The following is a 26,647-nucleotide window of genomic DNA, read 5'->3' as shown; positions in this document are numbered from 1 at the left end:
TGTTAGATTACAAGTCAGTATATGCATTAGGCTGGTGGATTTGTTATTCTTACATTTTTTTTTCGGATACAGCTCAATGAAGGCATTCACATTGATCTAAATATGAATTCACTTATTTCAGGAGACTCAACAGACTGTGATGAGACACCGATGTTCAATATCCATCAATGGTCAGGTATCTCCCAGTACGATCAAGACTCTGGTGTTATCATTGTAAGCTCACGTCTCTATAATGCATATTTACTTTTAAAATCGGGTTTAAGATACTTATTGATGGTATGTCACCGCAAAAATTTCCCCGTCATAAACGTATATTTAATGTTGTAAATGCATGTAAACAGCAACATATGTATACTTCCCTAGTAAAAGAAGTGTCACCCCTAGTGCAATTTGCGTAAAATGACTGAGAAAATCATGTCATAAACCAATATTTTTTATTCAGCTTTTAAAAGGATTTTTTTCACAAAATGTAACTGCTTCTACAAACAATGAATCAGTTAACTATAGTAAAAAATCTAATATGCATTTTAGTATTTTGTGCAGTGTCAAATATGCATTTTTAGATTTTTGTGCAGTATCCTCTCGATTGTAGAATGCACCTTAGGCGTCTGTGGGGTAGCCCTGCAAACAAAATGAATGATCTCATACTATCTTAGCACTCTATGTGGAACGCCATCACTCCACAAACTTAACAAAACGTTTTGGCTCCTCGCGTGCATTGCACATCAGTACAGTAGGGGCGACACTTTATTTTTTGCTAGTGCTTATATTTATTTCACGAGTTTGTCTCCGAACGGAATTAAGTGATTGCTTTTTATGGTGCCTCAGAGCACTTCCTACACAAAGACGAAAGATGCCAGCGGTTTATATCTGCTTTGGAGTGGAGCGCTGAGAGCAGCTTTTAACTGTACAGGATGCTGTACAGCTTGGACTTTCACAATAGATGGCGTTGAGTGTTCAAACCCCTACCCCATTGACTATGCAGAGTACCACGCCAACAGAAGAAATCGTCTTCATCATGTGGAGTGTGAGTTTCTTTTGTTTAGTTTACATCTAATCTACGTATGCTAATATGTGATCACAGTTATTACCGTTACCTCCGCCAAGGATGTCATGTGTTTGGTGGTAGCGTTTTTCTGTTGGCAACATTATGCAAAAAGTTTTGGACAGCTGTAAATGAAATTTTCAGGTTATTTCACAAAGGTCCGAAATGAGGCAATTAATATTTAGTCGAGGCTGATGAAACCTGCAACGTGTATAATATTTTGTGTGTGTGTGTGTGTGTGGGGGGGGGGGTACATCTAAATTATTTTTATTTTCGCCCGCAGCAATATATTACAATTAGCACAATCAATATCAACACGAGTCAACAGACACATGCCTATAGATATGTTATGTGGCTGTTGCGATGAATATAAGCTTTATTCGGCTTAAGTAAATTTTTCTCGGTATATAACTTATACGTATAACCCCAGAGCATTTTATGATTTGAATTTCGGTCGTAGATGCTCGCTGTTATCTGGCATATCGCTCGAATGAAAATATAATATTTCTAACATAATTTTACTCTGCATTTATGGTTTGATTTATCATTAGTTATTAATTAATAAGGAGAAGAACAGGCTTACCTTGAGGGAGGTCTCCACTATCTGAGTGCTATTTCTAGTTTAATGGTAAAAAATTAAAATTTGATAAAATATCAACCGTGTATAGCCTATAATCATATTTCTTATCAGTTTTTGGTATCTGCTACGGGATCGGCATGGGGACTAGAACTATTGCCTTAGAATACAAAGACTGTGATGGAACCGTTCACGACAACTATGTAGGTTGGAACTCCAGGTTATATATTATCATGGCAGAAGTGGCGGAAACCACCGGATCGGGTATACGTACAATTTGTCTCTTTGTGCCGGCAATTTTCTTTTCTACTTCTTTTCGAATTTTTAGTTCGAGTCAATCTACTGTGATAAAAGCTGCCTTTGTAGGATACTTGTCTTACGTGACATTTTTAATGTAATATATCCATTCCATTTGGCATTAGACGCTTGAAATGTCTTTGATATACATATTGTTAATTTAGAAGATGTTTGCTTGGGTACAAAAGTGCGACGTAATTGTCGTTTGGCTCTTTAAACATTATATGTCTATCTTACTTTGTTTTGAAGGGAAACGGTATTATACGTCACATCTAGTACATTGAATTTTTCAGCCACGTGTGAGTCTCAAACGGCCTTTAACATTCAACAGTTTGCTGCAGTTTCTCACACGGAAACAAGGGATGAAAACGTACATTCGGTAAGTCTTATGTCAAAACTATAACTGACATCTGTGGCGACGTCTTGTTCAGTTGAGAACATTTTCTATGAAAATTGAAAACTGTGCCAATTGTAGATTTAATTCAGAACATATGAACATATATTGGATTCGCAACAATTTATTTCGTGGTGACTACAAGGCATCCTGTTTCTTGCGGGGTGACTTTTGGAAGTGTTCCTCTGGCGATTACAGATGTTTACCTCATTTTAAAGATAGTAACGTTCGAGTGGTATTTTTTATAGAGCTGGACGTGCACGGTACATAGAAGATGTAAATCATTTTTTGCAAACTGAACACACTTTCCTATATTCATTGGTTGTCAATATTGGTAACAGCTGTAAAATGAAATTAATACGGAAGATAATAGCGAAACACCATAATCAGTTTAGGGATATACCTGTATGCCAGCCCTTTATTCATTTTTATGTGTTTATCTTGTGGTAAGTGGATGATACTGAGTCTCATATAACAGTGGTATATTTATGTTTTGCAATAATGTGGCAGACGTCGCATTATGCAAAACGGGCAGCTGACACCGCTTTGCGAGTTCGCTGGAGTGGTACTTTGTACGGGGAAGGCAACTACAAATGTGGTCGATGGTATTTCAAATTTAACGGCGTGGAATGCTCCAATCCTGGGCCGCTAGAATGGGTCATGTACGTAAATGGTGGTCACATACCTCAGGTGAAGCGGGGCGTTGCATGTAAGTTCTAATACTGGTGTGTCAAGTGAACATGTCAAATATATTTATCTTATACAGTTACTCTGTTCATTTTATCGCATGATCTCATGTCTGTTAAATAAGTTCAACTTGAAGTGCTATTATGCACCAAGGTGCTATAAATGTGGGCAATATATTATTTTGTACCAATTTGTTGTCTGTTGGAAAGAAAACAACGAAAATGTCACCTCGCAAAACACATAATTACATGCGAATGAAGGCAAGTTGATTGTTGTAACCAGGATATTGTTACTGCATTTAAAAATTGTAAAAAACATGAATAAACAGAGCAACATGTATCTAGGGTAGCAAATGTTGATTTGTGGATCATTTCAGTTAATGGGATATGTGAAGGTATTGGTTCTGGAACCACTGTGATAACGCTGCATGTTGGAAACTGTACAAGCTCTGGTCACCCGCCCTACGATGCACAGACAGGTAACTCTTTAGATACTGGTTTCATCAAATTGATAGCTACTTTTGGCATAACATCTTTACAGTCACTTTTACAGCCTATTGATTGCAAATTTCCTGGTATGTCCCGATCATGCCTATAAATTATTCTGAGAATACCTTATAATAGCATCATTTTTTTGTACAGTTGTTCATTTATTTTTTTCATTGTGTATAGAATATTATATTCACGTCTTAGGCAGCTGATGAGAATGTTTATTTTGCGTGGCACATTTCGTATCATAATAAAGAGGAGAAACGAAACACTGCTTTATATACTTATGTGAGCACATGAAAAATGTTCACGTGTTCAGGAGGCCCATCTTGATTAATAACAGAGAACCAAACCATACAAAGAGACACAATTTTATTTAATATTATGTTTTTTTTTTCGTAGGTTGGAAAACCACAACGCACCTTATAGTGGAAGAGACGAGACTTGGACAAGATATCAGTGCAGGTTGGAACTCTGAAAGGGAACATTGTGCAATCACGAAAACGTCCCCCCGCCTGCTTTTTGGCACTTAATGCAATTATACAGTCAATCAGTCATGAATTCAATTAAACAGCTGGATCAAGGATTCGATCGGTCCTTTTTTGCTGGTTAAAAACACATAAAGTGCATGGGGTTTAAAAGTCAGAATAGTGGAGAAAAGAATGATGTTTGCGAAGTTACAATGACTTGACTGGTTTTTTTAGAATAATGTTGCGTTAATCGACATTTTTGTGTTTCAGTTCTTGCTGCCGATGGAACCACCATCCGCCTGCCGTTCTATAACCGCGTACAGGGTTACTGGTATAATTTGTACGACAATGCCGACACAGGGGTTATCCAGGTACGTATCAGATCTATTCACTCTTGGTACCTCTTTATTCCTTATTTCATTGAAATCAAATCACAATTAAAATTTGCTCATTGCAGTTAGTTAGATATGAGCTGTTGTTTGAGGACTCTATTTTTGTAACTTTGGGAGAAATTGCAGGATTCATAGCTTACACTTACTGAAAGCAAATGATTACCCTTGATTTTAATTGAAAGAGTTTGTTTGTATCGCTCACAATTTCGTGTTATCTTTCCAGTCTATGACCTACAACAAAAAGTCAAACTCCAGTGGAATCCATGTCATTTGGAGTGTTAACTTGCGGAATCACGTAAACAACACATGTGCCAAATGGTCCGTCACATTTAACGGGGCTCAGTGTTCTAACCCTGGGAGTATTGAAAATATCATATATACGCATGACTTTGACACCGGGACTTACGTGAATTGGCATCTCCCTAGCATTGGTGAGAGCATACAAAATATTGAATGAATGTATTGATTTAATATGTTACCGTTTTAGTAACTACCATTACTTCATATTGACTATAGTCTTGTTCATATTGTAATTTTTTATGGTAAAACACATCGATGAGTAATGTTGCTTGTTGCTTTCAGTCGATGGCATATGTCTTGGAGTCGGGCGCGGTGACGTCATCATTGCTTTGGTGGTCGGCGAGTGTCCCTCACATATTGGATACGATGCTTTTACCGGTTGGCGGTCTGGGACCTTCCTAATGGTGGAAGAGGTCTTTCTTGGAGCCTAACAGAAGACCATGGTCCAAAGAGAGGCAGTTTCAGACAGCGGGCTGCCAAAGACACTTAATATTATGATGGCGTCATGCAAAACCGCTTCTTTTGTCTTGTTAAAAACGGATATCTGTATTTTACTATGTACAGTAATATGAATACTTCAGTGGCGCCTGTTGTAGTAAACAAGGTCACACTACAGCTTCTTCCCCCGAATGTTACTTTTTGTGTAAGATTCTCTCACACCTAGCTTTATTTAACAATTCTAGTGGGGAATTGTAACTGTCTTAAACAATATCAACTAGAAAAGCACTCCGAGAGCGCAGACCTCCGCCAAGGCAGCGATTTTTGATTATTATTGATTATTGATCCAGATCATCACCAGAAATAAACCATCTCTTTCTTGGCCCACTTCTGACAGTTCCTGAAAATTTCATCAAAATCGGTCCATAACTTTTTGAGTTATGTTGATTGCAAGCAGACAAACAAACAGACAAACAGGGGTGAAAACATAACCTCCTTGGCGGAGGTAAAAAGTAGCACTGAGAGAAGTTTCATTATAGACGACCGATGATTCACTTAAAGTGATAATAACTCTTCGTTTCGGCCAAAAAATGAATTTTCCTGGAGTGACCAACAATTTTCTCATACTTACCAATGGTTAATGAATCCATTTTTACATTCAAAGTTAGTCCCTGGTTTTTTTTCTAAAAAGTTTGGTTTTTTGTTTAAATCTCTTAAGAGATTTTAACAGAGTATAGCCATCAATGGAGGTTACGTCGTTTAAAGACAAGCTCAGATATCAGACTAATAGCTATAACTGCCGGTTTTGTGGTAAAACAGAATATATTATATTTCTATGAGTTATTCACAATGCTCTTATTGTGAAATATAGATCTCATATGAAGAGTTATTATCCCTTTAAGTCAGTATTTCGGGAATTTTTATCTAGCCAATATGATTCAAGCTCGAGGTAGAAGTAAAATGTTTGTAGGAAGACCGTGACTATCTTGTACCTGTACATGAAGTAATCTTTGTCATATGACCCATACGATTACTGGAATACATTTTTCAAATAATTTTTTTTAAAAATCCTCAGCAAGAGTCCCACAGAGTTGGATCGATCCACGTAGAACAGTGGGAATGAGCCCTTAGATTTGGTCAGTTATCTTAATATAGTCATTAAACTGTTGTGTTCTGGTATGCTTCGTTTCCTTGAACCCGCGGTCACTTAAAGTATAACATTCTGCAATTTGGAAGTACCGTGTCCCTTTTGACGATAGGCATATTATGCATGGAACCTCAAGTCATATTTTTTGTGCCCCCAGTTTCGTTCCAGCTGCAGTTTAATCTTGTTTTTAGTTACTCCTTTAACATTCAGTCGATAAAGGGCCGGTGTGACGTCCCCCATGACAGCGAGTCCGCTTCCCGTTCGTTTGTACAGGAAAGCCTCGCCTCAGATTTTAACCCACTTACGTCAGGCTAACCCTAACCTATATAATTGAATGGAGGATGGACTCTCTGTTACAGGGACGCTCACTTTCGTCACATCGGCTGTCAGTCAAGTGATGTGGGGATAAGAGCAGTTTTAATTGTCTCTGTAGACAACAGGAACCTTGAGCAATTAATTTCTTAGATTTCGAGGCAATATAATCGGTACAAACAAACTGTTTGTCAGTAGATTTATACAGAAGAGTTGACTTAGCAACATTAATTGTATGCTATAAAATTGTATCAATAAAATACATCGAACTTGATATAGTATATGTGTGGCTTATTTTTAAATATTGGAGCCAGAGATATTGCACATGGTGCAGATTTATACCTGCTAGAATTTTCATCGCCCACCTTGCCAACTTTGGGCAGCTTGACAAAATGGTGGTTGTATGTAGGCTCACTTCTATCCATTAGAGGGCAGGTTAGAATTTACCATGTGACACTAAATCAGACAGTATAGTTAAGGTCAACCAAATGACGAATGTTAAAGTATCGCTGATACTGTGCAACCATTTTGACATACAGCAGTGCACTACGGATGCCACGTGATGGGGTAAAGGTGTTGTCCGCATTAATGGACTTAATCATTCATGTCATCAAACATTTACTATATAACACACTGTTTCCACTTAATACAGATAAAACCGCTTTATACAGATAAAAGAGCGATAACCATAAAGTGTCCCAAAATGACACTGCATGTCCTGAGAAGCAGAATTCGGTTTGTCGTTCAACTCCAGTGCAGTATTCCCCTGTGAAGGTAATTGATAGTGGGTCATTCCGCGGCCAGTATCTTAGTCCTTGCGTACTACATGATGGAAACTGAGCTGACCATTATCGCCATGGTCTCCCGCAGAAATACACACACTCAGACAAGATAATACGGTCCTGCCAGATGAAATAATCTATATATGGATAGCAATTTTTCATTTACTCGATTTACCAATATTTTAACGCAGGCGACATTCTAATGATCAGGACGCTATATCGCCTTTGATGTGGTATTATAATCTTAATAAAATTGTGTTTTTATATAACTTACCAATGGAAGGTTGAGCTACATCTGCTCCAAAGAGGGGTGTCGTAGGCAGAGCCATATTTGTGATTGGAATGCTTAGTTTTACTGGTAGCTCACATTTTTGCCTTTTTTTAAATAAATAATAAAAAAAACGTACAGGTATGTGCACTTGATAGTTTCAAAGCTGTAATACCCCAGAATCACATGTATTGTGGTAGGTAGAGAGTCCCAAATACATGTAACAGCCTCCTTTCCAACACGTTGCAGAAGTTGGGGAGAAAGGGGTCTCATTCTAAGGTAGTCGAACATGCATTTGTCTAAAACCTTACCTCACGGACCGTAGGGAATGTGGGCGCATATCACAGAATGATATAAATAAATAGATAAATAAATAAGTAAATGATAGAAATATTCGGAATTATTCTATTATTTGTAAATATCTTGCATTTAGTTACCGGCCAAACTGTTGAGAAGATGCAGGGTGCAGGGTGCTGGAGGCTGCGGTAGTATAATATAATGTTGACATACACCTGCAGTTGACATACTCTGATACTGTTGCTGCAAACATCCTTCACGTGATAACCTGGTGGTCAGTTCCGTCAAGGACACAACGGGGACAGTCACATGTCGAACTGTGAGGTGGCATGCATGGAAGTCATTTGGTTCACATACAGTACACCAGTACTGTTCAGATAATAAACTTGTTTCCTGGCCATTAACGTCGACCATGTCGGTCCGTTTGTTTTTAATATTCAGCTGGATACTTCATGCTGACCAGCAAGATCAGTAATAAATACTTATCTTTTTGTAATTGTTTAAAGTGCGCATTCCTATTTCAAAATCATTCATGAGTGATTTTTTTGCATAAGTCGTTGAAGCCAAAATGTGCTAGATTATTACAAACAAAAACCACAAATAATAATAATAATAATAATAATATTAAGCCTAGGTTTTTATCATTAAAATAGATGCAAAAGGTACAGGTGAAAAATCAGTGGTTATAGTGATACTGATTGTCTTCGCTTTAAAAACCATCAAGTGCACGTGGTTTATGCAAACACATAGCTTATCAACTCCCTTTATATGTGTACTCTCCAAGGTTCTCCGCATAAAGGTATATGACATACAGTAAGCGATCATCAGCAAGAAATATACCGGTAAACACGTGGTTTTAGGCCCGTATGATGGGTCGTTTTTATTCGTTAGCTACCGTATGGATATTTGTTGCCCATCTCTGTTTCGCTTCGGTGCAAAGACGAAGTACTGGTGGCTGCAACGATGGGTATTCGGCCGTCGGTGGTATGGGGATGTGCTTGCGTTTCTATAGACAAACAAGAACATGGTTCGAGGCGAGGAAACTATGCCAAAGCGAGGGTGGCAGTCTGGCTGTTATTGATAATATAAGAAAACGAGATGCTGTCTTGGGCTTTTTGAAGAAAAACGGTACGTGTGTTTTTTAAGGTTCGATCGAAAGTTTTCTTCTTTGGTGAATTTATATTGCAGATTTTGAGCATTTTTGTGGTGCAAAGGAGAGAAAAAGAAAACAAAAAGAATACATTTAAGTAGCAAGCCTACTTGCAGCGAGATGACTACAGTAGATGTTGATTTCCTTTGTTTACTGTAGCGCATACTCTTCAGCATTTTTTGTTTACTGGAGAGTGAGCTCTTCGAAATATATTTGAGAACATTTTGCAAAATTCTCTAATCATACCAGTATCTAATTCCAAAAAATATGATGAAATTAAAAATAAATCTGGTTATGCCTCAAACTATTTTAATAGTATTAAAATACAGCACACACACTCTCACAATGCTTGTAATCAGCATCATTTGGTGTTCTGAAATTGGCAATACTTGCCGAATACAACCATGTTAATTAAAATTGTCTTTTAAATGTGAAACCTGCGAATACTGCAACGACTCGTCCCCTAACTGGTTTGCTTGTACAATTGATATTTTTATTATTTCACTGGTATACTGAAACCTTTACCCGTCTTGTACCAGTGTTGTAATACTTTTTTTTATCAGGATTCGGCAATTTCTGGGTAGATGCATTCGAACTCCGCCCTGAGACGGGAAGTTGGTATTGGAACAGCACGGGTGGAACAGTGGACCGAAATCTTTGGCTTCCTGGCGAACCAAATGACCACAGAGGACCAGAAGGATGCATGCAATTCATACAAAAGGGTGAAGGAGGACTCAATGACGCGAGTTGTACCGAGAAAAATCCTTTTATTTGTGAAATAAAAATGGGTATGTACGGTTATAAGAAGATGATTATTCAGATGATTTTGTGTTATGTTGCCAAACTGGTCTTACTTAATATGTGGGCCTAATATATTCCACAGCCATGTGAAAATGAATGCTTCCAACTCCTTGCTTAGGTTAATTGTTAGGGATACAGTCCTTAAGTCATTTTCTACACTGGTAAACTGTCCTCCACTGCTGTTTTACATTTGGGTAGTGGCACTACATTGCCACAATTCCAAATTGTTGGTAACTTTCTTTGACAGCATTGTTCCAGATTGCACATATCAGAGCACCGAGAATTTCAGTAAAGTCTTAAAGTATCGAATTTGGTATGTTATCAGAGCCTGAAAACTTACTTACGTTAAAAGAAGATCTTTCCTCCTGTTTAACTGTGAGTTATTACTGTGAAAGAATGCCAACAGCAAGAAAGTCTATCTCATCTGAGGGGGTCTAGCTGAGAAGTAATGGACTGGAAGAAGTTTCTGATATTTTGTACGCGTGCTTCCATATCGTCACATGGAGGTGGTTGGCCATGGTGGCCAAAGAGCCACAGTTTTGAAATTTCCACATGATATAATTGACACCTTTCCACCACCTTTCCCTGGGTCTCATGATTTTGCCTCTACAACTTTAGTAGTAGGCTGTTTGTAAACGTTTTTGTTCTTGATGTACTTTGTTTGTTTGGATATGTTCCAGATAAGATCAAAACATTTGGTGGGAATGCCAATGGCAAGGTGTGTCAGTTTCCATTCACGTACCGGGGAAACAGTAAAACTACCTGTATTACAGACAACTATCATCATCCTTGGTGTGCAACAACAGATAGTTATGACAAGGACGGACAGTGGGGGATTTGTCTAGGTAAAATTTGTTTGGGGGAAAAAGGGAAATTAAAACGGAACTTTTATTTACATAAATGTGCATGAAATTGTATTGCAAATCCTAAGATATATATATTATACGTGTGTTACATGAAAAGTAGATGTTGACTGCGTGTACAGTATGCATTTTTAACGCCAGGTATGTCAAGTGAAATACATTTTTATGAAGTAGTAATTCCATTTGGAGAGGGAAACTAATATTTTCATTGAAGTTTAGCAACTTTGTCGATGCAAGTTTTCGGAAGATGAGCCACCTCATGTTCAAGCTTATCCTGTTTTTTAGGTTCTGTTGCTAAGACAACTGGTGGGACCAGCGATGGTGCTCCTTGTGTCGTACCTTTTAGATATAAAGGAAGATTATACACAGCTTGCACCAGCGATGGACATGACAAACCCTGGTGTGCTACATCTCCTAACTATGACACAGATCGCAAATGGGGAGTTTGTTTAGGTAATAAGATTGTAAGAAGTGCCCAATGACCGTTGGTTAAAACTGGTAGTATATATATATATATATATATATATATATATATATATATATATATTGCAGTCCATCGATATTGCAGTGCATATATACATGTCTAAATGCAATGGCGGATTTTGAGGGCGGGGTCAGTTCGGTTTCTGAAAAATGCATCACATCAATATTCCCCTTTTGAAATAAGAATTTGGCAAGCTAAATCATTGTTCTAAACCCTACCAAAGGGCACTGTTTGCTCTCCAAAACACCAAATTTTTTGGGCCGTTTAGCAGGGCTCGAGCCCCACACCGAGGTGGGCTATGGTCGGTGTCGCATCCGGGGCCTGGCGTTCCGCTCCCCCCTTCAAATAATCCTGGATTCGCCCCTGTTAACGTATATGTATGTTTATCTAAATGTATCATTGCTTTCACTGGCAACCATATTATTCCGTATAATGTACACTTTATTCCAGGTGACAATGATTGCAATAAAGCAAACTATCAACTCGTCGCTGGAATGTGTCTCAATCTCCCTACTATAAACAAGAAATCATGGAGCGATGGGAAAAAGACGTGTGGAAATGACAACTGTGACCTTGGAGCTTTTGATACTATGGAAAAATTTAATTCCCTTAGATTGTATCTGGAGGCACATGGTAAGGTATCAAAATGAGCGATAAAAATTGAATTGCTTTAAGGTGAACATTCTGATCCTAATTTCGGGTAGATTTGACCTTGTTTTTTCAGTTTTATATGTACTTTTTTTTACCTCTGTGGAAATCACTTTGGGTTACAAGCTTCAAGGGTATGTTTTTGCTTTGAAAATTTGGATATGACCACCTGTATTTTGTATTAGTATTGGTACGTGTACACCCGTGAACTATTCCTGGCTTAATCATTTTTATTCCAACTCGCTATAGGATGAAGGTAAACCAAGATGAGTGGCGGATCTAAATAGTTTATTATTATATAAAACTTGATTTACCAACAAACTACTATTTTCAGGGGTGCGCGAAATTACACTTTGGGTAAATGGCCGTCAAGAGGAGCAATATCATTGGACTTGGAGAAGTACAAATAAAACTGTTAACCCATTTATCTGGGAATCTGGTGTAACTTACACCCAGAAATGTATGGCATACCGGCAGCGTAATAAGGTCACAACCACATATAGATATACACAAACTGGTCGTTCCCGCATAACTTCGACAACGACCAGCAGATGGGTGTACGGGATGATTGACGTCAAATGTAACCAAGAGATACCTTATATTTGCGAATACAAAGGAGGTATGGAAAAACTGTAGTGTTATTTGGATAACCCATAGAGTCAAAACATATTTGATGTCAGATGAGAAGTAAAAGGGCTGGTGACCATGGAATATATGTAGTTACATTTCTGACGAATCCATTTTGTGCTTAAATAACTGACAATTACAAACCCGTTCCCCTACATATGAGATGTGCATCGTGTTTATTATTTTTTTTCAGTCGATGGGCAATGGGGAGAATGGGGTAGTTGGTCTAATTGTACTTCGTGCAGTGGAAATAAAACAAGACACAGAGAGTGCAACAAGCCCCCGACACGTTTTGGAGGAAAGGATTGTCCTGGAGAAAATTCTGAAACAGAACCGTGCAAGGAAAAATGTGACGGTAAAGGTACACAGCGACAGTTTTTGTTCATTGAATGTGTTAAGAGCTCGTCCACGAGAGAACCAGCCCAGGGTGGCAAGGTGGGGGTCAGCGGATTTCAACCAAATTTGTTGTATGGAGGCATATTAGGAAGTTATTCATGAGTTAGGAAGGAATCCCAAAAATATCCTTTCTTCAGAGAATTATAGCCTATTATAAGTCATGGCTTATGTAGCCTCTTTGAGACTCCATTTTTACCTTGGAAAAATAATGATATATTTTGTGTAAATTAAACAAAAATGGAGAAAACTAAAAAATATTAGACCTTACAAACATTAAAAACAATCATTTGGCTTGCCACAGATATATGTAGAATTCAGATAAGACCCTGCTTGGGCGAGCCACACCCATTTATAACACCCCTCCCCCCAAAGTCCAATTTTGATACTACCATCTTTAATTGCATATATCTCCATCTTCACAGGGTTTACAGCTATAAAACTGCATGAATATTTTAGGCAGATATGGATCACTCCAAATCAAGTTTCAAAAGTTACTGCTGTATAAAAACAGGTACTGAAAAATACCCCCAAAGTTGGCCATTTTTAAGGCAAAAAATCATGGTGGATTCATTCCAAGTCTATGTAGACAATGGGTTTGATTAATATATTAAACCATTTTGCTCTACAATAATGTTACTAAATCAATAGGGCTGGTGAGCATGGAAAGTGGATGTGTACTAATGATTATCAGGTCAGTGGGTCATAGGTCAAGGTCACTGGGCTTCATATTTGTAAATTGCCATATATGGACTTTTTAATTTGTATGGACAAAAAGTTTAGAGGAAATAAATCTTAGATTCTGTTACTTTGGATAGGCACTGGCAATTAACTTGAGAGTTTACATGATAATTTTAATATATATATATATTTTTAATATCATCAATTTGGTGAATACAAATTAAAATCTTAGTTTTGTAGCGATTTCTTTTTGGTGCAATATTTATCATATAGAGATCAGGATATGCCATAGTATTTATGAGAGCAAAGCCAGAACAAATCTTTTTTAATTATCAAAAGGTTTTTTTAATCATCCACACCACTTTTTGGTGACTATTTATGAGCATACAGTAACTAAAAAATTATTCAATTTAGTTTATTGTTGTCTCAGATGAATAATTACAAATAATAAAAAAATCACAAAATTGTTATACAGCAATACATGCAAAGCAGTGCAACATTAGTTGTGATCATTACAAACTATATCATAATGTAGCAAAACAAGATAATTTTCTATTCAAAAAGCAAAACTAACACAACTGCAAAATATATCCTGGTGTTATGAAACATCTTTGCAGTTTTATATCAAACATTACAGCTCATAACATCAAAGTTTTTAATACATTTTTCTTCCTGATTAGTCTGTAACCCTCCTTACTGACATTTCAATCTCATCTTCATGCTCACAAATGCTAGGTTCTGCTGGCCTGTTTCTTGTGCCCTTCTAAACTCATTCAGTAAAACTCCTTTACTTTATTTGAATATAGTTTCAAAGGTTTAGATGACTTTAAAGCTCATCCATTGTGTAACTCAGTGAGATATTCAAGAGGGTGGAGTTCTCTCACAGCTGATGTGCTTTAAGTTTTTCTTTAGTCAGATTGTTGGCCCACTAGACTTTAATTTGATCAAAAGCTGTTTTTTTGGCACATTTCATAACTGTGGTCTAAAAAAAGGACCTTACAATTACTCTTCAGTCTTGGTAGCAAAAGATTTCAGAGAAGACTTCTCTGGACAAGAAAAATTTCCTTGTTTGTGATCTTGCTTGGTATGGTTCCAGTTGGCACATTTGCCTCAGAAAAATCCAAATTAACTTTAACATCAGTATCACTCATGTTAAAACTGCTCAAGGAAGGGAGACACCTTTTCTCATGTTGTAGGAATCAAGAAAGTTAAACTGTTGTAATTGGACACTCCAGTCCACGCAGGTTTGGAAGATGTCTGTCTAGCTGGATGTAGAAAATGGCTCCAACTGCAGAAACTAGGGCCTCATGCATCTCCTCGGCATTTGTTATATTGTGGCTTTCATTTACACATATGCCTTTCTACAACAGCCGTCATTTCCACACTAGTTTCAGTTTCTGCAAGGCTTTGGACTCTTGCTGACCATAAGATCACTGTGTGTCAAATAACACTTCTCAAATATGCCTGAAATATAAATATAGCTTAATATAGACACATACAAACACTTATCTGAAAGTTAATTGATACATTGATGAAAAATAAATTATTATCCCATTTGTCCATGTTTTATAAGTAAGGCATGGTTTCGAATATTAATTATGAGGAGCCTAGCAATTTTGCCAAGACCAGCCATAGCTTCAATATAATTCCAATTGTTACCCTTAAATTTATTTTACCCAAATACATTAAACCTACATAAATACCCACACAAAGATAGCTTAAAAGAAAATTATCACAGGTCCTTAGGCTGCAATTTCATTATTTGAAAGGGGGCATTTTTCTTTTTTAAAAATGGACCGTTTACCATTAAAAAACTAGAGGATCAGAGAGGCGATACCGCCTCCGAATATTGTACCACCAGCTGGAGCAAGCGCATTCGTATAGACCCCCACATACACAAAATAAGGGACATAGCCACCAGTTTTGTGCTTGACAAGCTGTAAAAATGCAATCAACAAGAATTTTTAAACTATTGCAAAAAATATATATGGTACAATCAAATTTAAGTTCTTCGTAAGGTAGGTCAAGGGTCAATTTCAAGGTCACAGTAAATTGCCAGTATATGACTTCCTATTCAAGTTCAAGAGTAACTATGGACCTATCTCTGTCAAGTTTGAAGTTAAAAGAGAAAGAAATTAGCAGAGTTCAGTTCATGATAAAAAGTAGGTCAAAGGTCAATTTTAAGGTCACGTTAAGATTGCCAGTATATGACTTCCTTTTCAAGTTCAATAGTAACTATGGACCTATCTCTGCCAGTTTTGGAGATAAAAGGAAAGCAAAATTTGCAAAGTTCAGTTCATGGTGAAAAGTAGGTCAAAGGTCAATTTCAAGGTCACATTTAGATTGCCAGTATATGACTTCCTATTCAAGTTCAATAGTAACTATGGACCTATCTCAGCCAGTTTTGGAGATAAAAGGGAAGCAAAATTTGCAAAATTCAGTTCATGGTGAAAAGTAGGTCAAAGGTCAATTTCAAGGTCACATTTAGATTGCCAGTATATGACTTCCTATTCAAGTTCAATAGTAACTATGGACCTATCTCTGCCAGTTTTGGAGATAAAAGGGAAGCAAAATTTGCAAAGTTCAGTTTATGGTGAAAAGTAGGTCAAAGGTCAATTTTGAGGTCACATTTAGATTGCCAGTATATGACTTCCTATTCAAGTTCAATAGTAACTACGGACCTATCTCAGCCAGTTTTGGAGATAAAAGGAAAGCAAAATTTGCAAAATTCAGTTCATGGTGTAAAGTAGGTCAAAGGTCAATTTTAAGGTCACATTTAGATTGCCAGTATATGACTTCCTATTCAAGTTCAATAGTAACTATGGACCTATCTCTGCCAGTTTTGGAGATAAAAGGGAAGCAAATTTTGCAAAGTTCAGTTTATGGTGAAAAGTAGGTCAAAGGTCAATTTTAAGGTCACATTTAGATTGCCAGTATATGACTTCCTATTCAAGTTCAATAGTAACTATGGACCTATCTCTGCCAGTTTTGGAGATAAAAGGGAAGAAAAATTTGCAAAGTTCAGTTCATGGTGAAAAGTAGGTCAAAGGTCACTTTCAAGGTCATAGTAAGATTGCCAGTATATGACTTCCTATTCAACTTCAATAGTAACTATGGACCTATCTCTGCCAGTTTTGGAGATAAAAGGGAAGAAAAATTTGCAAAGTTCAGTTCATGGTGAAAAGTAGGTCAAAGGTCACTTTCAAGGTCATAGTAAGATTGCCAGTATATGACTTCCTATTCAACTTCAATAGTAACTATGGACCTATCTCTGCCAGTTTTAGAGATAAAAGGGAAGAAAAATTTGCAAAGTTCAGTTCATGGTGAAAAGTAGGTCAAAGGTCACTTTCAAGGTCATAGTAAGATTGCCAGTATATGACTTCCTATTCAACTTCAATAGTAACTATGGACCTATCTCTGCCAGTTTTGGAGATATAAGGGACTAAATGTTATAATTTTGGAGTTACCATAATGTGCCTTAAATTTCGTACAGAAAAAATTAATTAAAATAAAGAAAATGTCATTTTGGTCAAAATTCTTGAAATAGGAGGTGCTCTGAAGTTTCAGAAGTTCAAATTTGATGAAATAATGTCATTTTTGAACACAAGTTGTCTGCTTTGCCAAGCCTTATGTTTTATTTTTCCAGAGTTCAAAATTTATTATCCATTACCGTACTGCACATTTTGCTTTTACCACCAATATGTACTTTTTGATACAGCGTAACTCGAAAACCGTATGGAATACAAAAAAACCGAGACCACCTCCAGTGTTGGGCTTTACATGCTCTACAAAATGCAAAAAAGAATGGGTCTCTAGCATTAACGGTTCCCGAATTAGAGACAGTTTTCAGTTTCGGTATCTTATGGCCGCTACTCCCGTGAAAATGCACCGATTGACCCCAAATTCATGGAGATGAAAGATGACCTGAAGGGTAACACCTTCCAATAATATTATTGGTTAAGTCTGTGTGGTGTCTGAATAACAGGGCAAAAAAATTTTTTTTCGTAAAAAATTTAATTTTTTTGAAAATTTTGGCCCATTTGACCTTGAAGTAAAGGTCAAAGGTCAAATCCAAGGGTATATTTGAAATCTACACATATGACTTTTGGAAAGCCGTCTATAGAAATTTTTCCCATAACTCCTTCCGTAGGGTAGATAATTAGCATTTAATTTTGCCATTTTTAGACAAGGGTGCATTGCAATGAGTGCCACACCCAGACCCCAATACCGACAAAGCCCAAATTTTACGTGGAACGAGTTGAGATTATAGGTGACCTAAATCCATGAGATGGGTACGGGGGCCCTTACCGTCTAGGAGGAGAAGCGGTAACGGTAGCCGTCCGGCGGAGCCGGCGGAGCCGGCGGAGCCAACGGAGCCGGCGGAGCCGGCGGAACGATCCGGACGGGACCGAAACCATGTGTACCGCCAGCGCTAACGCTGGTGGTACAATTACACCTAGATCATTTTTCTGAGTGAACTTTTTTTTTCTGGCTTTTAGTCTGTATTAAAATACAAACACACCGGTTTCTTACCTGAACCAAGTGGCACCAGTATATTCAAATGGCTTTTTGTCTACACTGACATCTGCAAGTTAATCCCATGACATATTTCGTTATAGGCTCGTTTTTCCCTGTGTGGATGGTTTCCAGCACAAACCAAGCCCATATCCCAGTGCTGGTCACATGGTGTAACCCATTCATTCTCCCAAAGATACTTGGAAATGTCCAATTGCGATCATCGGAGACAAAATAATCCACACCTGACAAGAATCAGTTTGCTTTCGTAACTCACGCTGTTTTGCTCCACGTAAACGCGACGAAGATGACTGTTAATATCTCTGTTGCAATTTTTCAATACACTACATGCTTTTTTATATCTGTACACAGAGTATAAACCACATGATACACGACTTCGTTGAGAAAGATGTGCAAAGAAACAGTCTGCTATTTCCGCCATGTTGGATAATGACGTTGTGTTGTTCTGACGTTAGTACATTAGTTTCACATGATTTTAAAATGTGTTAGATGCTTGTTTTAACCAGAAAAAAATATAAATAGGTAAAATGAAAATAAAAAAGTTCAACTAACAGTGTTTTAAACCATTTGTTGACTTGAAAGAGATAGCTGAAGTTGACTGCACCGATATACATGTCCGGATAGATTGACGAAAAATGAAGAAATTAGGTCATGTTCTATCTGTTACAACGGACAAGTTGTAGAACAGCAGTAAGTTTTGATTTCATGTATAAATAGATTAATGAGTTATCTGTTAGTCCTGAACAAGCTTTACCCCAAAGACCTGTGAAGATGAAGATATTGTCAAAAATAGAAGGGGGGTGTTAAAAGCATGTGGTTTGTAGGCCGGAGAAAAACGCTTGGTTTGTTACCATGGAAACAAAGAGAGTGAAAAAAGTGTATATCATTTTAATCCCCTATCTTTAGGTTATAATATATCACCAAACTAAGTCACTCAGTGACACCTGTATAAACTTTAAGGCCAATCAATATAACCCTGTTTTTCAGAAGAATTTTTGGTTGATTATACCCCCAAATTGTCACTGGCCATATCTCTGTAAGTAGGGATTTTTTTCAGGAAATATTGCAGCCTCAGATATTGTTCATATAAAGGTTCAAACACACCAAATATGATGTAAATCCGTTCACCCCCACCTTGCCGCATTTTCTACATTTGGGTTGGTTTTCTCGTGGACACACACTTAATTACCTTAATAGTCTGCTTAGGTTTTTCAATTCTACATGGGGTAGATGGTCGCTTCAGAAAGTATCATTTATACGTAAAAGAAAGAATATTATAAAGCTATTGTTATGATCCTTGTCAGTCGTTTTCTACTGTGTTATATTGTAGTATATTGTGTATATTGTAGAGGAATTAACCGTCTTTCAACCAGTAACAGTCATATTATTGTTAATGTCTAAATTTTGGTATTTTCAAAGGCCATACATCATCACATGTTTCATGGGGCACGTGGAGTGACTGGTCAAGCTGCAGTGCTCCTTGCGGCCAAGGAAGCCAGACAAGAACAAGACAATGTGGCCACCCATCTGCACAATACGGCAGCAATGGCTGCTCTGGTTCTAGTACTAAGACAAAGTCGTGCAATGACGGACCTTGTCCAGGTATTGAATTAACAAGTCCACATTCGAAAAATGGTACACCGACCAGCATTTATTGATTGGTTGAGAAAATAAGATTAAACCTTGGGTTGTTAAAATATTATCAAAACTACATACAAAGGGGTACTACTTGCCCGGCAGTTCATGAGCACTTGAAATGTTAGAAGACCTGTAAGGTTTTTGATATCGCAGGTCCTCTGGACTGACAAGGTTTATGTGAAATTGCAAACGTAATATAAAGCACATAAAACAAAAACATGGACTAATGGACATAAAGTACTTAGTTCAGACCTGAAAATGTTTTTATGCTAGTACATTACAGAATTATGCTCTACTTCCAATTTGAGTTTTCAGAAACATATCTAGAAGCAACATAAGATCGATAATTATAATATACAATGTCCCTTTAGTTGACGCAGTCTGGAGTGTCTGGACACATTGGTCAGCTTGCAGTAAAACCTGTGGTCAAGGCAACAGCACAAGACACAGGGCGTGTAATAGTCCACCTCCAAGTAATGGCGGAAAGAACTGCCAAGGAAAGAATATTCAAACCAACATTTGCAACCGTGAATATTGTCCAGGTAAAGAAAGAAACAAACTCAACAAAAAATTGCATGTTAAATGTGCGTATTCCAATCAATCTTTGTTTTATGCACGGTTGCCGGCTTTCATCCAAAACACAAAATATACGGAATACTTGGACTTAGTAACAGGTAGAGTGTTATCAACGTAAATGTTTTTTTGCCCCATTTTGTAATGTGGAAAAAAATGTCGACACCTAAGCGTTATTTCATTATTAGTCTCGGATTACAAACAGGTAATTTGAAATCTGCACATGTTAATTGTTTGTCCTGAAAATTGGCCATCATCATTTCAGTCGACGGTGGTTGGGCGGCCTGGGGGTCGTGGTCATCGTGTACGGTGTCCTGTGGAGGTGGGACCAGGATAAGACGTAGATCATGTACCAACCCCAAACCTGAACATGGAGGAAAGGCTTGTCCTATTAATGCCGGATCTGAGTCGGAGCAGTGCGCTTTGGGACATTGCCCGAGTAAGTAAAACATAACTTTGATCAAGTTTCAGTAAATGGAGCAAAATGTATTTGTAAATGCTATACCGTTTCTGCCATGTTAACACGTGCTATGATGACGCACCTGTTTTAGTAGCTGTATTAACGTCAAAATGACTCAACTGTTATTAAAATATCTTATTGGAGTACAGTGTATATTATTTGATATATGCCACCCTCTTTACTCTGATTAGTCACACTTTCAGCGTGCCAGGTCCACGCCGTCTCGGGGTCCACAATATCATTATTATCTACCAATACATTAAAAGAAAACGATCAAGTGCGGTACTTCTGTAAACCAGAACACACGTTAATCAGCGGCAGTTTGACAAGAACATGTCTGGCGAACGGGACGCTGACGGGAGAGGAACCAGTTTGTCAGAGTACGTATATATCTATATCTATATCTGGCCAAATGGCGTACGAATGGTTATCATGGATTTACTTTTCGTTTTTGTGTAGTCTTAGGGGTATGACATCGGAGTACAATAAAGTCGCAATTAATCAATACAGGCAATCAAATTAAGGCAAGACTACGTTTTTGATATTTACGATTCCAGAATGCTGTGGAAAAGCTCGCTTCATTCTTAATGGGCATCCTGATACAGAAGATGGACTCTGTTATGGTGATACAGTCAGTTATATCTGTGACCGGGGATATAAGATTTCTAACAACTCTCCAGTAATGTGCACCATGGCACACACCTGGGCAAATACAAAGTTACCCACATGCGAAGGTATTGTTATTTATTATTTGCTTTCATCTCTCTCTCTCTCTCTCTCTGACTGTCTCTCTCTCTCAAAGGAATGGACCGATACCTGTAGATAGATCGATAGATACATGCAGACATATTGCAATACACGGCATTTGACTAGTTTAAGACTTACCCCCTGTATCATGTATTACACTTACACAATTATTTCATCATACTCTACTGTTTTGAATGAGCGTTTTGAATTACCGTAAGTATACTTTTCCTTAGCGGATGGTAAGTGCAACTCCAGTGACCTTGACTCACCAGAGGGTGGTTATAAGGCATGCTCGGGTGACGACTTGGACAAAGTATGCTACATGCATTGTCCCACTGGACAGGAGTACACGCAGAAGCACAGTGTCTTCCAGTGTAATGCTAACACGGGATGGGCTTGGAAGGTTCCTCTTGGTGATGGTGAGAAGCATCTTTCTGCTGTGGTAGGAAAGTGTCAAGGTAAGTATGCAACATGTACAGTATACTCTGCATGTATGCGGTTGGTAAGTGCACTGCTAACTGTTATTATGATTATAACTCACACATGTACTTTAAACTTCCATCCATTTAAAACGCATATTGTTTCAGTGTCTGATGACGCATCTGGACTGGAATTGTTTCTGGGTGGACCCAGTATCTCCCTTCCAAGTTCTAAACCAGATGCCGCGCTGAAGCTAGAAATAGAGAAAAGGATGCTCCAAGAACTACTCGCAAAGAAAATATGCACAGACCCATGTAAGGTACATTTCGCCGTACAGGGTATATGCAGTTCTTGTATACCTAAACGTTATGCATTAGATATAACTTGCGGGACATATTGACGACAATGGTATGTAACTGGTGTTTGTATTTGTCTATATCGTGATCAACTTTATCCAGTTAAACAAAAAGCTTTCAACTGACATCATTTGTACTCTACGTGTAAAACATATCTAAAACACAAACTTCATTTTTAGATAAAAGATATCGAGATAGAGCGTGTAGCGTTCCACGCATACAGACGGGCGGTGCCGCAAGAGAAACGCTTCGGAGTGAAGATCACCTTGTATGCAGCCCCTGCCAAGGGATCAATCACCACTCAGCAGTCTGCCAGGCTTGAGCTGTCAAAGACTCTGAAATTACTGACGTGAGTACCATATTCCATCAAACCATCGAGTAGTGGTAAAGGAAAAAACGTGTCCACTTTCAGTTGGCATATATCCTTCTTGTTACACTATATTATTCTTCCTTCACTGAACATACACCTGTTGCCACATGGGACCGTTTGGTTGACAGAATAGACAAAGATATGGATTAAGGAAACAAAGGAAGCGTCGTAAGAGCTGAAGGGATGAGTTAGAGGAATACTGAAAAAAAAAATGCTTCCAGCAAACAACGTTATTATAGCGTTACTTTATCTTCATACAACCAACAAACGTTTAAAAAAGCCATGTTTTTGTTAACTTAAGCCCAAGTCAGAATATAGTGGAAGTAGAATGCCAAGGCCTTTGTCCAACAGTGGAACACTTTAAGCTCTGAATGGTGATGATGAAGACATGATGCATGTTATGTAGTGTGCATTGTAGGAGCATCAAATCGTCTTCATTTTGTCGATATTATAAAACGAATCCAAACATTGGCCAATGCTTTCATTATAATATATATTTTTATGATTAGGACGAAAGCTGCTGAGCTGAAGCAGACGATATTGGCGAATAAAATGACACTTCAGATAGATGGCGCCCCCGTCGTATTGGAAGGAAACAACATCCAGATCTCCAAGCCGTCACTGGCGTGTCCTGATGGGTCTATTAGGAAAGCCTTCAACTGCTGTATGTAAAATATTCTCTTTGAAAGTTCTTTTTAGTATAAGAATAATACTTACGTTCTCTTGAATTCACTCTTTGAAGCTTGAACCTGAAGTTATGGTGCAGGTGAAGCTGGCTTTCTGCTGTTAAGAATATAATTTCTTTGTCTTCATTTAAGCTTGAATTTTGCTGAAGATAAGGATTTACAGTATATTACAAATACATAAGATTTGGGATAATCTTTAAAGCCATTTCAATCTTCCAGATACTTGTCCTGAAGGTACATACCACGATATTGCTGAACGGCAGTGTATTTCATGTCCATTTGGTCAGTATCAGGACCAACCTGGTCAGATGTCCTGCAAACCGTGTCCAAGTGGAACCACCACTGACAAAATTGGTGTCAACAACGTGACTCGCTGTAAAGGTAAACCTCATTACGCAGCAGACCATTACGCAGATTAAACGCTACGTGACCTCCTTATGTGTTACCTAAAATAGTTTTGCTAGAATCGATATTTAAATGAATGGTGAACCAATCATATATACGGGTACATCGTTTAAATTATTACATCCATGCACTAATATTTATCCGGGCCACGTGAAGGTGCAATTTTTAATTATTTGTAAGGAAGGAAAACGTTTTGCATTTTGCATTGATCTCTTAATATTTTACTTGACAGAAGCAAAATGCTGTGTGGTATTTATTAATCATACATTACGCTGTACATGAACCTATTTTAGAATACGCAGGCTGCGATTGTGGTATTCATCCGTGTTCCTTCAATGGCACCAAACTTGAATGTGACTGTTTGCCAGGATATGAAAAGAAAAATGGAACATGTAAAGGTATAATAAACCATTAATCAGTTACCTTTTGATAGATTTTGATTCCACATACCGTGTTCCATTCCATTATTTTTTAATACAAAGTTTAAACTTTAACATTCTTATTCAGCATTCATTTGAAATGCTTACACTACATCATCTTATTTGCAGACATTGACGAATGCCTTTCTGATGTTTGCCCTACCAACTCCCGTTGCATCAACAAAGAGGGATCATACAGATGTGAATGCTTGCCAGGGTTTGAGGGCGGATCATGTATAGGTAAGTGGCACATTATATGGTCAAGCCAAGGGTGTAGGATATCAAATAAATCCCCCATCCCTTAGTTACAAAAAAAAAAAAAAAAAAAAAAAAATATATATATATATATATATATATATATATATATATATATATATATATATATATATATATATATATTAAAAATGAAAACGTTTTTCCTGTACGAGTAATATTATATATAATAAAAGAAAAAGAAGAACAGCAACTTTCTTGCCCCGACCGGTTTCTTTCTTTCTTCAGGGGGTCAAAAACATTAAAGAAAGTTGCTGTTCTTCTTTTTCTTTTATCATATATATATATATATATATATATATATATATATATATATATATATATATATAATTAACACGTGTGTGTAATGATTCTACAGTGAGCTGAGTGGTTACTTACATTATAGTTGCGTCACTTTCACTTCTTTTAACTATCCACCGCATGGATATGCTCACAATAATACTGAATGTTACATGTAGTAAAGTTGTTTTTTATTACAGTAACATCTGCCTTTCTTTACATGAATTATTAATGTTTAGTTATAGGATTTATGTTCTGAACGTTTCTTTACTAATCCATATTGTTTTCAGATATAAATGAATGCAAGTTCCCTAGCACGTGTCCTTACCCAGGAATGCTATGCAATAACACTGTGGGAAGCTTTACTTGTACATGTAAACGTGGACTATACGGGGATCATTGTGGTAGGTGTGACTGTGGTGGTCGTTGTGGTAGGTGTTGCTCTGGTGGTCATTGTGGTAGGTGTGGCTCTGGCGGAGACATTGATTGCGCATCATTTAATGTATGCATTGAGTGTAGACCACGATACATAAATGTAGTGTCGTTCTATGTCCATAATAATGTTCATGTTTTGTTTTGAGCGTAATTGTGTTAACACATGTCTATGTGTTTACTTACTTATTCTAGGTCGTTAAATGATGGAGATAAGTATCATAATTCAAAAATAATATTTTCAGACCAAAAATGTCCTCCGATGTTTTCACAGAAACAGAACACTTGTTTGTTTATATCGAAAACTATGTTGAGTTACGACATCGGGGCCAGGCTCTGCAGCGGTATCTCCCCGAGGGCACACCTGGTGCATATAAAGGATAAAGGAAAATATAAGACGGTGACCAATACCCTTCAATCCCAGTGGTCCTACTGGATAGGTAGGTTTATAATATTTTTTCTGAATACATATGCCCTTTTGCGTGTTTTAATTTTTAATGTATTGTAGTCAATATTTAGAAACATAATTTTGATTGTTGAATGTAAGGTTTTTGATTCGCTGATTACATATTACGTGTTATTGCTGCAAAAAAAGACATGATGAACCTTTTACCTGTATTTGCTCGCTGGGTTCAGCCTCGATCATTCCCATCTGTAAATGTTCACTACAAGTGTAGTTTTTCTCGTATACATCTATATATGTAATTGTTTTTGAGATAAATTTTAAATATGTGATGTTGAGCCTATAATATGTGTCAAATCTTAACAGTCATGATCACTACGTAGGTAGTTTGTTACATCAATTCAGGAGAAAACTCATACCAACATTATTACACATCTTTATGTTCTCCGTTCGTTAGGCATGGACGATAAGGCCAAGGAAGGGGAGTTCGTCTTCACAGATGGTACCAAGCTAGGTAGTTCCTACAGCGAGTGGGGAGCAGGATCCAATGACCCCACTAAGAACTGTGTCATCATGGACGGACCCGATTCTTTCATGTGGAAAGTTGTTGACTGCAACGGGAAACATCTGGCTGTTTGTGAGGTTGAGATCATGTAATGTGGAGAGAGGGGACCGAATGAAGAGTTTTTTCTATCCATTAATCAGCCCCATACGTATATGATAACTACCATACAGCCAGTCAAACTTTACTGTACCAAAATTGATAAATGAGATTTAGTCTATCGTTTAGGATATTTATCTTTATTTAATGAAATTTGAATGATGTTATTTGAAATGTCTTATGCCAAAGACACTTTATACAATGATGGCGTCAAAAGCTAGTAATATATGTATACTTTATCAACGGCGCCCGCTATAGTAAGCACGGTCAAACTGCGCATACAGCTCCCCCTAAATGTTAATCTTTCTGAAGGTTTCTCTCACGACTTCATTTAAAAGTTATAGTGGCAAGCGCGGACTTAAAACTTCTCAACGATATCAGAAAATAGCGGTGAGTGAAATGTCATCGTCATTAACGTCTAAATTTCCTGGTATTTTACCTAGTTAAT

General features: G+C 37.5%; 3 protein-coding genes across 3 annotated transcripts; all 3 read left to right on the top strand.

Annotated features, from left to right (window-relative positions):
- Window positions 1–635: 635 nt before the first annotated feature.
- On the top strand, window positions 636–5,081 carry LOC106175063 (uncharacterized). Its single transcript, XM_087016016.1, has 9 exons — window positions 636–1,027; window positions 1,737–1,886; window positions 2,213–2,298; window positions 2,824–3,022; window positions 3,377–3,478; window positions 3,891–3,953; window positions 4,229–4,329; window positions 4,574–4,709; window positions 4,933–5,081. Exons 1-9 carry the CDS (start codon window positions 817–819, stop codon window positions 5,079–5,081), a joined length of 1,197 nt encoding a protein of 398 aa, XP_086872142.1. The 5' UTR covers window positions 636–816.
- A 3,626-nt stretch (window positions 5,082–8,707) lies between these two features.
- Window positions 8,708–21,431, top strand: LOC147761368 (uncharacterized). The gene is made up of 10 exons (XM_087016015.1): window positions 8,708–9,022; window positions 9,608–9,832; window positions 10,526–10,690; window positions 10,994–11,161; window positions 11,643–11,825; window positions 12,175–12,459; window positions 12,661–12,902; window positions 19,497–19,679; window positions 20,087–20,257; window positions 21,306–21,431. The coding sequence occupies exons 1-10, from the start codon at window positions 8,761–8,763 to the stop codon at window positions 21,429–21,431; spliced, it is 2,010 nt and encodes a 669-aa protein (XP_086872141.1). The 5' UTR covers window positions 8,708–8,760.
- Window positions 21,432–21,513: 82 nt separating this feature from the next.
- LOC147761367 (uncharacterized) lies at window positions 21,514–26,581 on the top strand. Its single transcript, XM_087016014.1, has 9 exons — window positions 21,514–22,234; window positions 22,451–22,620; window positions 23,151–23,305; window positions 23,547–23,708; window positions 24,026–24,130; window positions 24,281–24,391; window positions 24,994–25,107; window positions 25,381–25,575; window positions 25,996–26,581. The coding sequence occupies exons 1-9, from the start codon at window positions 21,818–21,820 to the stop codon at window positions 26,193–26,195; spliced, it is 1,629 nt and encodes a 542-aa protein (XP_086872140.1). The 5' UTR covers window positions 21,514–21,817; the 3' UTR covers window positions 26,196–26,581.
- The last annotated feature ends 66 nt before the right edge of the window (window positions 26,582–26,647 follow it).

The sequence above is a fragment of the Lingula anatina genome, chromosome 6 (assembly GCF_051362555.1).
Source record: "Lingula anatina isolate TDL-2025a chromosome 6, LinAna3.0, whole genome shotgun sequence".
NCBI classification, from domain to species: Eukaryota; Metazoa; Brachiopoda; class Lingulata; order Lingulida; family Lingulidae; genus Lingula; species Lingula anatina.
This window is presented reverse-complemented; position numbering and strand designations above follow the sequence as displayed.